General features: G+C 43.6%; 2 protein-coding genes across 2 annotated transcripts in view; both read right to left on the bottom strand.

The window, feature by feature from the left end:
• The window catches only part of nalf1a (NALCN channel auxiliary factor 1a), a 35,731-nt gene extending 30,451 nt beyond the window's left edge, over positions 1-5,280 (bottom strand). Inside the window, exon 1 of the mRNA XM_018701788.2 lies at positions 3,992-5,280. Coding sequence (XP_018557304.1) covers positions 3,992-4,678 — 687 coding nt within the window. The 5' untranslated portion in view covers positions 4,679-5,280. The remainder of the gene's footprint in view (positions 1-3,991) is intronic.
• A 2,237-nt stretch (positions 5,281-7,517) lies between these two features.
• Positions 7,518-12,528, bottom strand: lig4 (ligase IV, DNA, ATP-dependent). The gene is made up of 4 exons (XM_018701789.1): positions 12,439-12,528; positions 11,872-11,944; positions 9,168-11,241; positions 7,518-9,058 (listed from the first exon to the last, which is right to left on the bottom strand). Exons 3-4 carry the CDS (start codon positions 11,231-11,233, stop codon positions 8,389-8,391), a joined length of 2,736 nt encoding a protein of 911 aa, XP_018557305.1. The 5' UTR covers positions 11,234-11,241; positions 11,872-11,944; positions 12,439-12,528; the 3' UTR covers positions 7,518-8,388.
• Between the last annotated feature and the right edge of the window lie 4,673 nt (positions 12,529-17,201).

Consider the following 17,201-nt stretch of genomic DNA (forward strand, 5'->3'; position numbering starts at 1 on the left):
CCCCCTGTTGACCCCACAGACTCTCCGACTGTGCTTTGTGTATATATTAGTTAGAAATCTGTGAGTTGTGACTTAATGAATTTATTTCCGTATATGCATCATGTAAGCACAAGATAAACTGAAAAAATTAGAGCTTTAAGGCTAGACTTTAGCTTGAGGCTCCTATAGAACATGGCACAAACAGACAAATTAGCAATTAGTCAAATTACCACAATCGAACTGCCACACATCCCCTCTTTGTTGGAAAGGCCCCTGCACAAATGAAAGCAGTTCTTAGATAAACTATCCTGGTGGATTGTTGATTGACCATAACAAGACATTTGAAAATGTCACTTTGGGATTTAGGAAATTAAGATGGGGATTTTTCACTATTTACTGAGATTTTTTATGCTAAAATATGAATCAAGAAAGTAATCAGCAATTAGGTTGATAACACATATAATCATTAGTTGCTGCCTGAATTTATTTTCACTCTTTTTTATTAATTATTAGTTTTGTTTTTGACATTTTAGACACATTTCGGTGTCCTGTGGTCTGAATGTGAAGAATTCGACTGGCTTCAACCAAAATGTGAATATTTTTTGGTTTTCTTCATCTTTTCTGGCAGTACACTGAATATCTTTGGGTTTTTTGAGTGTTGATCAGACAAAATAAACCATGTGAATATGTCACACTGGGCCCTCAGAAATTATGATAGATATTTTCACCATTTTCTGACATTTGAGACCAAATGATTAATGGATAAGAATATAATGGTTAGTTGCAGCCCTGGTGACAACAAAGCACCATGTTTTAAAGCTTCAAAGCAGACTTTCAGTGTTGCTTTGAGACTACAGAACACTTGAAAACATTGGACATTAACTATAGAACATGATAAAAATAAGACAAGTAAGTTTCTTTTGCTTGTCCATTTAGTTCCCACCTCAGCCACTTCAACACTCTGAAGTGGAAGGACGAGCAGTCTGAACTTTCTTCTTCCTATTATCATGAAAGCAGCAGCAGTACACCACAGTCATGGCTATAAGTCTAATAGTTGTGGGTTCACCTGCAATGCACCTACATGAAAATCACACATCTGTGTGCTCAAATATGCTTCATGTGAAATGGCCCTAACAACAGTTATGTTGTTGTACAGGCATCACAGGTAGCGAACCCTTCACTAAACAATGTGATTACAGTGCTGAGACCCAGGGCCTTTGTTGGCTAACAGTTGTTTTACTGCCAACACTGTTTTTGAGAAGCCAGGTTTGTTTTGGCTTCATTGTTTCCTGTGAAACTACGAGCGAGTCTGACATTTTGGTTCACGCTCAGCATAAACAACAAAATAAAAACATGCTGGAAAACGCTGCTGCTTTCAAGTCAGCATTAGCTGTTGTCGGCCCGGGTTTAAATGTTTCGAGGCCGGCCCCGCTGTCAAGATGAATGGTGGGTTTTCACCGAGCCAGATGATGGAGGATCCCATTGTGAGGAACAGCGCACCGGCCATGTCCACTGTGTGATGTTTCACCTCAGGCTAGAGGAATCAAAGCACCACCTGCGGACCACAGGACCCACTCCTGCACAACAAACGCCACTCTCCATGTCAAATATCCTCACTTGAAATGTCAGAGATCTTCCTGTGGCAAACACAAGCTATACCTGCCTCCACTGCTGCCCTGCATGTTGAAATGACACAGTGAGGCAGTCATCTATTTGTTTAATGTTTTCACTCTTGCCAGCTAACATCTTGCTCTATTTACAGAGACTACGTGTACATCTGTCTAAGCAGGCACACAACTTGCACTGCTATGCTTCTCCAAGGCAGGTAGCCATTAACTCAACAAGAGCTCGACATTATCGTTTGAGTCACGCTGCTCTTTCCATAATGCTACAGACCACATATACAAGACTTTGCGCAAACCTATAATCAAGAAGGTGATGGAGAAGGGTCATTGTTAAAGAAATTAGCAGTTTGACTAAATGACTGTTTTCCCTCCAAATGCCAAGAGGTGAGCTCAGAGAACGAGGGGGAGGCCACGGCCTGAGACTGGCAGCAGATAAAATATGAAATCATGAGCGGGGCCTCAGCTCAGCAGAGGAAAAGAAAGGATGGTACATATGGAGGTTTGTGATGCACAGCCGAGGCATCTTCAGCTGATGGCAGCATGCTGTCAATGGCTGGTAGTTGATGGAGAGGCTGGCTGCTGGCTTCAGCATCTGCTGTGTGGCATGATCAAACTGGCAACCGACCAACCTTGATGTAAGACTCTGTAGTAGCTTAGGTCAGGCTTTACCTACCAGTAGTCAACGCCTTTATATCTAGAGTGTTTTGAGGTGTTGGTGATGGGAAATAAAGCTTCTAGCAATGACACTTATAAATATGAGCAGCTAAGGTTACAACTAATGATTATTGTCGTTAGCAATTAGCCATTGATTTTCTCCATTAATCATTTAGTCTGTGGAATGTCAACTGTTCACCTAAAAGTCCAGAACCTAAAGATATTCAGTTTACAGCATGTTTGGACTTGTTTCACTGTATTTTTGCTTGAATTTTCTTTTAAATTTTTTATCTGACTTATCATTTCAGCTCTATCCAGAACAGAGGAATAATTTCAGGATGGTCATAGCCAAAAAGTACGTCCTTCAGATTTCCTGTGTTTAACTCCGATATCAAAACCATCAGCTATAAAACTGCAAAACCTGATTTCATGTTTAAACATCAGATCCATTAAAGTGCAGCAGTGTCCAGCTCCTTTGTGTACACAGAGAGAGTGTGTGAGTGTTTATATAAGTAAGAATGTATGAATGAGCAACCATATGAACCCTGGAATTACCTAAAGAAGCTGTGTTGTCTTTGCCAGAATTTAGACAATGACTACAAAAGAAAGTGAATCGCTGTTTGATGAATACACACACACACACAAAAGGGACTCAGTTTGCCTTTTTGTGTTTCCTCTTCTAAATTTAAGCTAGCCTTCCTGACTGGGCCCAGCTCGTGCGCATGTAACTCAATCTAAATGCATTGGTTTTGAATAAACAGACAGGTGGTGGCCTGATTAGATGCGCGTTTTGACGCCTATACTTGTGTCTCTGACACTGGTTGGGTGAATGGAGGCCATCTGGGATTGGCCAGGGCTTCTGTGAATGGAGCCGAGCGCCATTCAGCACCGGCGGTCACGGAGCTGTCCGCGGTGCTGAATGCAGCTTTTCGCGGCTCGGCTGTGGCAGCGGTTTCCCGGACACCCACGACAGCTCTACTCTGACCCACCTTGCTCTGTTATGAGCTGGTTAAACAGCGCGTGGCGATCAAAGAGCGAGTCTGGGCCTAGCTGAGACGAGGCCTACGTGCGGGCCTAGTGATGAGCAAACACAAGTCGAAGCGAAAAAAAGCCTTCCGCCACATTAGGCAGGGAAACCACCTCTTGACTTTAATGAAACGCTCTCGATATGGAGTGGGGCGGCCATGATGAACACCTGGCGGACTGCGACAACGCGCACAGGACACACAGGCTCCCAGAGTTGTTTGCATATGCCAACAGTCTCCTTCCTGCTCATTAAAATGTTATAAACGCCGGGCTGTAAAAGCTCAGGCCATTCTAACAGCCCAGTCTGGGTTATCGATGCTTGATCACGAGGATTATGAGCCAAAGCAGCGCGAGACGGTCTTCAATGTCAAAGAAGAGCGCGTGAACTAAAAAAAAAAAGGGCAGATAGAGAAACGGAGAAACGGCTCTGGATGCTGAGGAGACACTAGCAGGGCCTCCATCTGCACATTAGCATGGGGCCTAAACACAATGAGGAGATGAATGAACATGAGGCCCGGAGCCGGGAGTCTCCTTGAATCTGTCATCCGTCTCCATGGCGACAGGAGGAGGAGGAGGAGGACCAAAACTGGCATCTATCCGGGGCCCAAATCAACAGATGGCCACCACATCACCCTCCCCTCCAACCCCCCACCCCCCTCCACCCCCACCCCCCACCTACCTCCCCCTTCCCCTTTCTCAAGCCTTACCTTGCACTGCTCCATGCACGTCCTCACTGAATATGCCCCCGGCTCGTATTTCTGACTCAGGAGCTCAAAGTCCTCGTATTTCTCCTGGGCGTGCTGGTCGTAGCGCTGGTACGCCTGGACGCACAGGATGCATCTGTTCGTGTCGCCATCGCCGAGCACGTCGAGGCTGCAGTTCAAATTGTCCGGATTTGTCGACCCGTAAAACAAATCCAGCAGAGAGTAGGAGTTACAAAAGGAAAGGTACAAATCGCTCATATTTACAGCCCGCGTCCCCTCTTTGTCGGAAAGGCCCCTGCACAAATCTTCGGCATCTGCGAAAGCAAAGCAGTTCTTAGATAAACTATCCTGGTGGCAAGTTTCAAGCCGCCACAAATGTTTGGTAGAGTTTCCTATAAAAATAGCATCTGGGTTTCCTCTGAGGCTGCTGTGTGCTGAGTGGGTCTGGGGTGAGAGGAGGTGGGAGGCTGCGAACTTGTCCCGGGTCCGGGCCAGTTTGGCCTCGGCGCAGAACCACAGGTGATCAGAGAGGAGGATGGTTAAGAACAAGAGGGATGCCAAGGACAGTCGCCATCTCTGCGCCCTCTCTGAGTCGGTGAATGGCTTTTGGTTGTCGCGGGGGGGCTCTAGCCAGATTTGGAAGCCGTCGTCATCTTCTTGCTGCCAACACGTCCCAGCACCCCTGGTCATATTTTGGGAACCGGCCGACTCCACCGTGGGGGCTCCTCTGCCGCAACAGTCATTGACGTGGGGTCCGCTTCGCGTTTTCCTCCCCTCAAGTGTCGGGTGGTGGGTTGTCCCGGCTTGCCTTTGCAGTCAGCGGTAATTCCCATTAAAATGAGCGTGGGTCGGATGGGAAATTAGACGCTGGCGACCACGGGCCGCATCCTCCATGGCTGACCGGTGAAGCCGCTGTCCTCCCGTCCGCCTTGAGCTCCGCGCCGCTCCGCTCCGCTCCTCTGCGTAGCCTCGACTCCGTTTTTAGAAACACTCACCGACGCGTTTACGTTTTCCCCGGCCTCGGTCGTTCAGGGACAAGGGCGCTATCCTCTTCCAACATGGCGAAGCTGTCTGCCTTTGTGTTGGCGGATGGGCCTACAGCCTGTAACAGACCTCTTTTCTTTTCAAGCCCTCACCGTCTTCATCTCGCTGCCGTTGTCAAGTTGCCGCCATGTTCGCTAAGAGACGGTGTGTTTGCAGGAAGCCGCGTCAAATGAGCAGCAATAAGCAACAGCATTTCCGGTCCTAACATTCAGAATAAAGGTCATTGGCTGGTTTGTGTCTTTTATTTTTTGTGTCCTCTTACCAAGGCAATGGTTCTCAAACTGTTTGGCACGTGACCACATAAAATGAAGCAGTGTCTATTTGTGAACCCTAACGCGGAGTATGTCCTTATTAACATGAGCTAGAGCAATTCAACTAAAGATTTTTTCCTACTCTGATTGTTTCATTTGAAGGATTTTAGAAACCAGAGGAGTTGAAGATTATCCAGTATTTCAGTAGTATTTTTTTCTAAGAAAAAAGTAAGAGAAAAAAAAATAATAGAATTTTAAGCAGCAGTAAATATTTAACCTCCTCATGACCACTAAAATGTAATTTGAGACTCCTTGAGGGGTCATTACCTCCAAGTCTAGGGTCTATACAAGCAGGATCCAGCTTGTATGAAATACATTTTAGTGCTTTATTGTAATTTTTAAGATTTTTAGACAAAAAATAAAAATAAAAATAGCAGGTTGAGTAGCTTACTGGTGCATTTATAAATGTGCATGTATATAAATGTGTGTTTAGTTCAGTAAGAAAAAAATAATACCATAGTGTTCACTTTTTTCCCCCAGAAACAAAAATATAAAACACTGAATAACATTTCAGATAGAAACAAAGCTGTTATGTTGCATCAAGAAATGCTAAATACGGTTTTACTTTGAAAATTACTTCGCCTGATATCCGGTATTCTTTTGCTCTCTCGTGTTACTTTGACCAAACTTCTCCATCTCTGACGTTATGCGCGCGCACCGCAGTCTCCGCATCCCTCTGTACGATGGCATGTCAAGCCCGACTGTCAGGTAAAATTTCCCAAGAACTATTGTAACGGTGGTTTCAAAATTAAAGCCCATGATGTCAGTCTTGAAAATAAACATGATTGCAACTATTTGTGTCTGTAGAACAAAGAACGAAGAAAACAGTCACTCAAAATAAAAACAAACAGCTGTGTATAGATACAGAACAATAAAACATGTTAACTGGCTGAGTAGAGTTTGCAGCGTATACTGTTTTATTTTGAAAATGTATACAAGCAGACTTATCCTAGCCTGTATTCTGGTTGGCTTGACTTTGGACCAATCAGACAGGTTGGTTCTCACCTGGTTTCAGCCTCGGGCAAGATGCTCTCATCAAAAGCAAGGGACAACACCAATGCTAATACATGTTTAAAATCAAGTGTGTTTCATATGACAGCCAGGCTGCTGCTGTGGTTTGGACATCTGAATGTGTCCTGGCTCTCTGGGGAGCACTTGTTTTGATTTATTTCTGTGTTGTGTTATTGTTGCCTGTCAATGCAGCAGAGATGTAAAAAATCTATGAATGCTCATCACCATTCAGAGATAACTTTGACAACAATTAAAGCAGACAGAGTTTAGGAAAGGGCAACCAGTGGCTTTTAAAAATGTGAAGGGACACTAATTCAGAGTGAGATAAGCATGAGTCAGATAAGGATGTGTTTTGTAAGAGAGAAGACTGAGTGGTTTGTACATCTGACAGACGTATTTACCAGAGCAGCTTACCAGACGTGAATGTTGGTTAAATGTAATTTATTTATGAACTTTGATGACCACTTATTTATGGAGCACCAAATTGATTTACTCTTTTTCCTGCCTGAATTTCTTCACTGAGGGTGGGCCATGCTAATTGCTGCAGACAAACCTTCCCCTGCAGCCATGAGCCTGTGTTTATTCTCTACACGAGTTCGTTTATTTCAGATGAGCGCGTGCAGCCGCTGGTTGTCTAGGTGCCGCTTCCAAACCATTTGTTTCTGCTCGTGTCCAGCATGCTCGCCAGTTCCAACTCTCCAATAGCTACAGCCAGCCTAATTAGAGCATTTATCCCATTAGGATGTGGTATTTCTACAGTGCTAGCTTTCTGCAGGCTGTTTGCGCTTCTACTGTTTTCATCCCCAGATCCTTAGGACTGATAATCTGCTCCTGTGAGTCCTTTTAGAGGACCAGCAGTTGGACGTTTCAAGACTAACAGTTGGGCCACGGTGACACACTGCTTCACACTCACAAAGCCACACAGGAATAAGCACTGGTTGAGTACCTCTAATTAAAGCCTGTCAGTCAAACGCTCACTCTGCATCACCTGGAAATAGTCCAGAGTGGGCGACGGGTTACAGAGTGCTTACTGAGGCACATTATATTTTTTTTAAACCGCTAATGAAGACAATTTTTCTGCCAAACTCCTCATACTTTTTTGACATTTTTGACAAGTGGAATACATTTTATCAGCTAGAACAGCAGCTACACTGACACAAATGTCATAAAGGTAGAATTTTAATGAATTTGTTTAACACTGGTGTACAAATCACAAAAATGAAAACCCATAAACCCTACAGGGACCTCTACAACATGTCAATGAGAGACATTATTCAAGCTATATGATTAGGAACAGGCACCTCATCACTTTTACTTTGAAAATGTATTCATGCGGCATTTACGCATAACAATGCCCAGGACACCACAGGCAGCTACCTGCACCCTAGAGGCGATGGTAATGAAGGTTATAACATATCAATGAGTCCCAAGGCACAACGCTGACATTTTTGAAGACAGGAAAACATGGCGACATCTTTGTCGGAGGGCCTTGAGCTGAACCAGTTTTAACGTACCCCTGTGGTGTCCCTCAGTCTCTCTCTGCCAGCTGAGCACCGGTACAGAGCTGAGGCAAAGGCCAGCACTTCACACAGATGCTGGTTTTAAGGTAATTACCAATTTTAAAAATGAATTTGTCACTCATTGTCTTTCCTGGAATTTTTACCAAATCAAAATATTTATTAGAGTTCATGAGGTGATTAAAAGCACAAAGACACAGATCACAGAAAGAGAGCAACATTTTTTGCACCACTCTCATTGTTTTCTTGTATTAAAAGGCCACAGCAAAATTCATAGATAAATACAATAGATAAAACTCTCATGCTTAAAACCCTGTGAAGTAACATCCCTATTCAGTACAGTGCAGTTTTGAATCAAATCTTTTTTCTCACATTTAATGATGATGGATTAATTTGACTGTTTTGAGTTTTTAATAAATAGCTTATTGCTAATCTTATTAAAATTAGTTAAAATGCTATCTTAAAAGATAATTTCTCCAGTGTCAACTTAAGTTTGTGTAAATCACCAGAAGACTCTTCAAACCAGGTAACTATCATCATTCATGAGATACCCTGCTTTGATTGAATCAGTCACCCATGAGTCTCTTACAATCTTAAACTTCCTTGAAAAGCGGCGCCTCAGAGTCCGTAAATCCAGAAGTCTTGTTTCCTCTGAGATAATGACGTGAGAGACTCCTTCCTCCAACTTCTGCACAACTGTGCCTCCATGGTAGCGAAACTCCAGCGCCCTGATGTCCAAACAGGTGGCAGGTATGACAATTTTAGGGTCTCTTATATTAGCATAGCTGTCCATGTAAGCTGTGAAGGGTCTGAACATGCTGGTGGGAAGGTCAGCCCAGCTGTAACGCTGCTCCACCTGTTCAACGTTCACGGCAACCGATGAGTCCCTGCTGCCGATCCGGCCAAACACCTCCCGCAACTGCTGCTCGTCTGTGTCCACGAAGTAGCTGTCGCCGTAGCTGTCGTACTCCTTGGCAAAGTGTTCCTTGGTGGAGGGCGACATGTGGATCATGTGGTGTGGTTGCCATGGGACCACTTCCTTCTGGTCCAGGCACTCCAGCAGCCAGGAGGCCCAAACCACATCGTGCTGGTTGGACAACATCAGGTTCTTCACGCGCATGTTCTCCACGCCGGCAATCACGCAGTAGGTGTCCCGTCCTGGGTTTTGAACCACGATTCCTCCACACCTAACATAGAGATGATATCAGTAATCAGTTATTAGATCAACATCAATGACTGTTTACACCACAATGCCAAACAAGCTCATAATTTCAACAAATGACTTGATTTCATTACCTGGCCACCCCCTTTTCCAGCTCGGCTTTGGAGTGATCCTGAGTGCCATTCAGGATGCAGAACTCCACATCTTCAAACATATCTGTCTCCTTGGTAACCCCGGAAAGGTCCTGAGGCTTACAGTGGTCGATGAGCGCGACCACCTTCTTGGTTTTGGGTACCAGCTTGCGCTTCTTCTTCTGCGGTCCATCGTCATCAGTGATGTAAAGGTGCCGTGAGGCGAGTTTGCCCGACGCCTTGTTGCGGAACTGATCCAGCTCTGCCAGAGTCATGCACTGGTGCCACTCCTTGTCTTCGCGGATCTTCTCAATCCTGGGGAAGCGAAGGGTACAGTTGGTTTTGTACATGTCGCTGCCGACTATCTCAGCTGCCCTGACCTGGACGATGACAGAGTTGCAAGGTTCGATGTAGACCTCTGGCTTCTCTGTTCCACAAAGGATAGATGCTGGTGGGTCGTTCTTTCGGTAGACTTTCCAATGCTTGGCGAGCTTCAAACCAAGGTCATACAACTCCTCCATGGTATAGCCAGAGCCGATGCGGCAGAGTGTGTGGAAAACTGAAGGTTTCTCTCCAGGCTTTGGTGCTTCAGCAACAGCACATAAGAAATGGGACATCATACCACCCCGTCTCCCTTTCCCCCAGTAGCCGCCAACAATCAACAGGTCAAGCTCATCCATCAAGCCATCAACGTATTCTGGCTTTATTTTCAGCCAGCCCTCCCCCCGCTTGTCAGGTTTGTAGATGGACAAAGGATCCTTCACCATTATCCCCTCTTCTCTGTTGTCTATGGCGTCATTGAGTGCGTTCACCACCTCCTGCATGGTTCTGGCATCAGTCTTCGGCACCAAGTGTATCCTTCCCTTGAGTGGGGTGAAAACTGTCTGAAGGGTCTCAAAACGCTTCTTGAGCGTTTCCTTTCCAAGCTTCTGGTCATTGACTAACAAAACATCAAACACACAGAAGCACGTTTGTAACTCAGAGTCTTCCATCAGCCTCTTGATGTCAAACTTGCTCCCTTTCTGCATGAAGTTCTCTGTGGTCGGGTTGTACGCCATCATCTCACCATCGAGGATACAGTTCACAACATTGCTTTTAAAAACATTGTGGATGTAAGGAGTCAGTGAGCCCTCCAGTGGGGATCCTCCAAACTGCTGCGTGTATTCAAAAGCATTTCGGCTAAAGTATTTGTAGACATCTCCATCTTTGTGCAGCTGAATACGCTCCCCATCCAGCTTGGTCTGGATGTAAAAAGGGCTGTTGCCCATCTGTTTTTCCACATTGCGGATGTTAGCCACAGCTGCTAACATGGGCTTGAAGGCAGAAAATATTCCAATGGAGACTTCACTTAAAGACACAGACAGGTTGTGGAGCTGCTGGCACACCTTGTTCAAGTCTGTGTTGACATTGTAGAGCTCTGCAGCATCTGGGTGGAAGACCTGGAGAACAGTTTCCTTGCTGATCCCGAGCTTCATATCCTTCAGAATCATTCTGATGAGCCATTTTTGCTCAAGAGCTGAGCTCTGGGTGATGAGGTGCAGCAGACTTTTTCTCACAAGATCCTTCTGCTTGTTGTCATTGTTGACAGCCACAGAGTCCAGAAAGTCATTGACTTCTTTGATACTGAGGTTTCCTTGGCTGGTGCAGCGTTTTTTCAGCACAAAATACGCCATGCCAGCAAAGTCTCCAGCTTCTCCTTGGGATGTAGTTGGAGCTCGGTAGTTCAACAGTTTATTGGCCTCTGGGCCATTCTTTGGGAGGCCTAATACATCGATGTAGAGTTTAGCTAACATATTCTCTTTGATGCCATATGCCATCCGCTCTCGTTCGAAAGGGGGAACTATGAGGCGCATAGCCGGGTAGAAAGAGTCTGTTGTTTTGGGACTGTCTTTGTGGAGAGCAGAATGAAACTTCCTCCATGACTCAATGAAATCCCCAAGGATCTTGGATTTATCTGGACGGAATTTAGCCTTTTGGATTTTCTCTAAAGTGGTACACAGGTGAAGGAAAGGAACCTGAGCTGCAACAGATGGCTGAGCAGCAGCATCACTTTTGGAAGTTCCCTCCATGCTGAAATCTGTAATACACATCAAAGATAAAAAGCAGCCCAGCAGTGAAGAATTAACAGTTTACTTTGCAATTTGGTTCAAGTTACTTTCTTTCCAATTAATTAATCAATCTTAATTTCATTTCATTAATTTAATTTAATCAGATATGTTGATCAACAGAAAAATGCTCTGCTACTTTGATAATCAATTAATCAATCAATCATTTTTCAAACAAAAATTCAATTCAACATTTTTTCTGACTCAGTTTCTCAAACGTAACAATTTGCAGCTTTGTCCTGTGTGATAGCAAACTGAATATCTTCAGGTTGTGGACCATTGGTCTGAGAAAACATGCAATCTAAAGACATCGCCTTGAGCTTTAGGAGACAGTGACTGGCATTTTTCACTATTTACCAAAACCATTAATTGATCAAATACAAAATACTTTCAATAACTAAAATAATTGTTGACTGCAGCTTTACAATTATCTCGATTGCAGGCTATAGCTTTATAAAATGTAAACAGATTATGTGGTGGATATACTATACTAAATACATAAAACAGAGGAAAAGGTGTAAAAATTAACAGGTATGAAAGATCTTAATTATCAAATATTTTCAAATTATTACTATTATCATTATTATGATTACTCCACTTACTCTTCAGTTGCAGATGACTGGTCCGCACAGGTCAAACTTCAACGTGTTCTGACATGTCTCATTCCGACAGGACCTGTGTTTAATGGACACACAGCAAACTTACACAATCAGGAAGTAGAGCTGTCTACATATGATGGTAAATAATTCATTTAATACTGAACATATACGATAAACATTTACATTAAGTGTCACTATGTTTAACTGTTCGTTAAAATATACTGACATTAGAATACTACTGTCAGAGAGAAAACTACAACTCCGGTTAATTTTCAAAATAAAAGTATCTGTTGTCATATGAGGTGTGTTTCGTCCGGGCATGTCTGTCCAGATAAGTTATGGACATTTGCCAGCTAACAAGACAATATTTAGGATTAGCTTCATGCTTGTAACCACAGCTTAATGTGATACAAAAACAAGACGTGAATGAATTAGGTTTTTAACGCTCACTGAGCTTTCATTTTGAAAACAGACCGCCAAAGAAAGAGGTATTATCCTCCAACTCAGTTTGAAGAGCAGTGATGATACAAACTATCAAACTTAATGAGATGCGAAAGACTGAACTGTTACCTTGTTCTTTGTATCCTCCAAACAAAAGGCAGTGAATGTCTGCCTTGAAACACTGAGCTACATGTTAGACACTTCCTGCTTCTCAAAGTAGGGACCTTAAAAGAAAATGTCCCTCTGGAAACAAGAGCGGAACCTTTGTTTCCACACCATATCGTGTTGTGTTGTTTGGAGACTTTATGCAATAAACTCAGTCACATCATTCATTAAGACCTCATATATTTTATATTTAATCTGAAATTAGTTAATAGGACAGCAATTTATGTGAACATTGTGCTCTGCTGTAAGAACACGTTGTTTTATGTACCTATTGTACCTATTGTGCCTATGTACCATTTCTAATATTTTTTTTTTCATTATATCTAATTTAATGAGGCAAATGGTGAATTCCTTGTGATGTAAGATTAAAATATAATCCTCCCGGCAGACCATACATAATGTTGTTGTCTCACTGTGACCAGCAGAGGGCGACAGTGAGACGTTGCAGAGCTGAGGTTGTTTACAGTCCTGAACCTGGAGCCCAGTGATCCAGTAGTAAACTGGTAGTAAAAGTAGGCAATGCGTACTCACTGACCACAAGACAGCTCCACACCACAGTGATTTTATAGGACATATCTGGCTCAGAGTCCTCTGGTAGCAGGTGCTATTGTCACTTAACATCATACAGTAACATTGTCATCATGTATTTACAACAGACTGATGCTGTATGATGAAACCACATTCAATTCAATTCAGTTCAATTCAGTTCAGTTTTATTTATATAGCGCCGAATCACAACAAAAGTCATCTCAAGGCACTTTTCATATAGACCAGACTCTTTAAATTAGGTATTTACAGAGAGAGACCCAACAAACCCCACCATGAGCAGCACTAGGCGACAGTGGCAAATAAAAATGTCCTTTAAAGACATGTATTCACTCTTTAACTAGAGAGTAAAAAGTGCTGCTTTTGGGTCTCAGTCCTCTTTGTGGAGTTTTCATAGTCTCCATATCTTCATGTGCCCAGTTTCCTTTCACATGCACTCCAGGTGTAGTTTGTATGATGGTCTGCTATGCAGTATGCAATACACAAAGTAAGAGCCTCATCTCAATACAGCAAGGTACTGTCAGTACAAAATAAACTAAAAATCAACAGAGGAGATCATTTAGGGCAAAACAAGTCTGTTATATACATATGTAAAATACAAACATGTGTGACCTGAACATAGAAGGTGCTCTGTTGTGTTGACATGTAATGGATTCGGTCATTTAAGGTTGTACTGACTTATTTGCTGCCTGTTTGTGTTTAGATGACAGCACCACAACGTTTAACCTTGTGGTTTGTTTCCATTACAAACTTGTTTTGATACACACCATTAGCTGGTAGCTGGCATAATTCCAAGTACATGCCATTACTTGTATATAGTTATGCGAAATCATTCCAGTGATGTCTTGTTCCTGAATCAAAAGTATCTCAGGCTTGTATTGGCGTAGATTCCAGAAAGCGTGGGTCACATTCCTCATAGAGGCAGGGCCATATTCTCAAAAACAAACGCAGAAACAAACGCTACCTGATGCTCGTATTTCATAAACGTGATGATGGACTCAGAAGGATCTGCCAGCAGTCATATAACAATTTGAATAATTAAGTGCTTTTTGTGTAGTTGACTGATTTATTGTGAACTTCATCCAGGTCAGAGGTGCTGCTCTGCCAGTGACCCTGACCTTTGACCTCTGTTTGTGTATATGTGTGTGTGGGAGGAGGGAATTTCCTCCAGGGATCCATAAAGTATCACACTGGTTTATTTGTACGCTGAAATGAACACAACACATAAAAAGACACAAAAACAAAGGTTTATATCGTGGTAACAGTAAAACCTTTTTGGAATATATATATATATATATATATATATATATCATAATAATTCGTTTTCTGTCTCTCTTAATGAATATTCATTTTTTTCTATCTTAAGCATAGATATAAGATCAGACAGCCACAGTAATATCTTTAGTAGCAGGTTTTCTGTTTTGATCTGAAAAACAAAACAGGCTCCAGCTTCTCTTTCGCTTCATCAGCAGCCAAATGAGGTGATGTTCATTATTTCCTGCTGCCAACAGGGGGCACCGTGTGACTGCACAGGAGGAGCTGAGCAGCAGTGAGGCCTGAGTCACACGCCAGCCAGGGTTGTTTACTTCTTTACTGCTGCTGCTGCTGCTGCAGTGGAGGATCCTGGGATACATGTGGGGAGGGAGGAGGTCCGTTTGGAGCTACTATGTGCTCCAGCAGTGAACCCCGCTGTGCTTTCACTTCACACACTGTGCAGTGTAGCGGATAGGAAAGCAGGCTGTTTACACACTGTAATGTCTGTGCACAGGGAGAGCATGCACCTGTGCTGGTGGGGCAGCGCAAGACCCCCACCCCCCCACCTCTGCTGCACACACACACACACACACACACACACACAAACACACACACACTGCAGTAAAGCGGACTGTCATGCTGTCATGCAGCAGGCAGGGGAATTACATAAGCCCTGCTGGATGTGCTGCTGCACTGCAACGAGCGGGCGACCTACAAGACAGTAAACAACTGACGTCACTGCTTCCGTGGCATGCATCAGCTCGCACCGGGGGGGGGGTTATAGTGTGCTGGTGTAGGACTGAGTGAGATTTTGGCATGGAGGCACAGAGGGAAAGAGAGAGAATTGGGCCGAGTAATGGAGCTAAAATCCCCCCGACATGGCCGATGATTAAGCAGTGCGTCAGCCTCCTCATTCACAGAGAGCTATTGGTGATGTGTGGCTCCAGAGACGGTCGTAAACACTTCCCATCCCCTGCTGCTTGCTGACACACTGAGAAATGTGTTTGCCAGAAAGCTTCTCATTGATTATTTACTCTGATAGTACAAGTTTGTAAAGGACACTGACGCAGGCCTATCATCCACGTAAAAGCCAACACTGACACTGACAGGAGGGAGACCCACATGATGATCAGTTTACCAGTCATGAGGAGTGCTGCTCAGCCTGCGAAAACAGCTGAGGAACTTTTTCTGTCACTCGAGAGGCCCTCTGAGAAAATAACCCCGGTGATGTCATCAGGGTTATTTTGGACTGGGCTCATATTTTTAACAGAAAGTGTCTCGCAAATCTGAGAGTTGGAGTTTGAAAGATGAGGGCACTCACCAGGAGATGAAGAGATACTACTGACTTGCATTATGGGAAATGCAGGATTAAGTGTTGTTAGAGCTTGACTCATACTAGGGACTAAAAATCAGGATATTTTGGTTTCCTGTGAGTCCCCTGACTTTATGAAAGTGCAATACTAAATAGCTGGAATGTAAAAAGTATTTGCAGCCTTTTAGCCAAACTGTGAAACTGATGTTCAGGCTCATTATTAAGAATTGTGGGCGCAGGGAAAAATACATCTACAAACAAAACATGTTTCTTCTTCAGTTTTCTTTCAGTTTGAACTGTGGGCTTGTTTAATAAATTAGAATTTCAATAAATATACTTAAAATGTAATGAAAGGCAGCTTAATTGAATTACATGGATTCCAGTAGAGGCTGAAGAGATGGCAGTTATTGCAGGAAAAAGGGGATAAATTAGCTGTAGCAGTGACTGCACTTTGGTTTATACATGGTGAATGGACTGCACTTACACAGCGCTGTTCTAGTCTTGTCGATCACTCAAAGTGTGGTTTTACCTCTTGTCTATTCATTTCTGACCTTTCTCTTGTTTACATGCTCTTCTCTGTGTCTGGCTGTGCTGCTGTAAAAGCTGAATTTCCCTCTGAGGATCAATAAAGACTCACTTCTTATTTACTAAATTTAGTGCAGAATACTATAAAATGAAGTATGGCATTTTTGGTATCAGGCAGCACAGTGTAGGACACCAACTGCTGATGGAGGCCTGAAGGCTGAAGCTGACATACATTACTAACACAAATACAGCGTGTGTGTGTGTGTGTGTGTGTGTGTGTGTGTGTGTTTTCGGTACAGTATGTACCCACATTGATGCGGCCTAATATGTGTTCCTAGCAGTTGTTTTATAAACAGTGTGAGAAAAAAAAAAGTCAAGCACTTGCCAAAGCTTCTTTTGATGCTCCGCCACCTCAAGGCACGACTGAACTCCTCACCACATAATCTTACACAAATATCAGGAGGGATGAGGACAGGGAGATCCTGTTCTCCCCCTAAATTGCAGAACACAAAATATTGTGCTGGGCTTTTTTTCAGCTGGCAGGGTGCAACAGACAGTACCCAGTGACCTTCGACTAAAATTAGATCAGCATCACACATCACTGCCATTCCACACTGCGATCTGTCCTCTTTTTTGTACCTGTTTAATAGCTGTCTATCTCTCTGTCTGTCGCCCCCTGTTTCACTCTCTGTCATAACATGCTGTGTCATAACAGCTCTCTCCTTCTCCCTCTCTGCTGTTATGAAATGAATTTACCGATAAAATCCCTGACCATCCTCTGTTTTCATCGGGGGCCGGCTGGACGGCCAGCTGACCTGTGCGACGGTCTTGCTTGGTTACATCATGTGGCATAATAGCCGCGGGGTCGAGAGGTCGCCGCGGCAACCCTTCAGTGACCCCAACTTGGCCTTGGTTTGGCTCAGAGCATGAGATAACAGCCCCTGCAGCAATAAAGTGAAGCAGATGGACTCACAAAGAAGGTCAGGGTTAGATTATGAGCATCTAATAAAAACAAAAAAAAGCTAAAGTGCACTTTAGGTAGGTCAAACCAGTGAGTTTTCTGATAATGGGTTTTTATTAAAAACTGGAT

This window comes from Lates calcarifer, linkage group LG7_2 (genome assembly GCF_001640805.2).
Source record: "Lates calcarifer isolate ASB-BC8 linkage group LG7_2, TLL_Latcal_v3, whole genome shotgun sequence".
NCBI classification, from domain to species: Eukaryota; Metazoa; Chordata; class Actinopteri; family Centropomidae; genus Lates; species Lates calcarifer.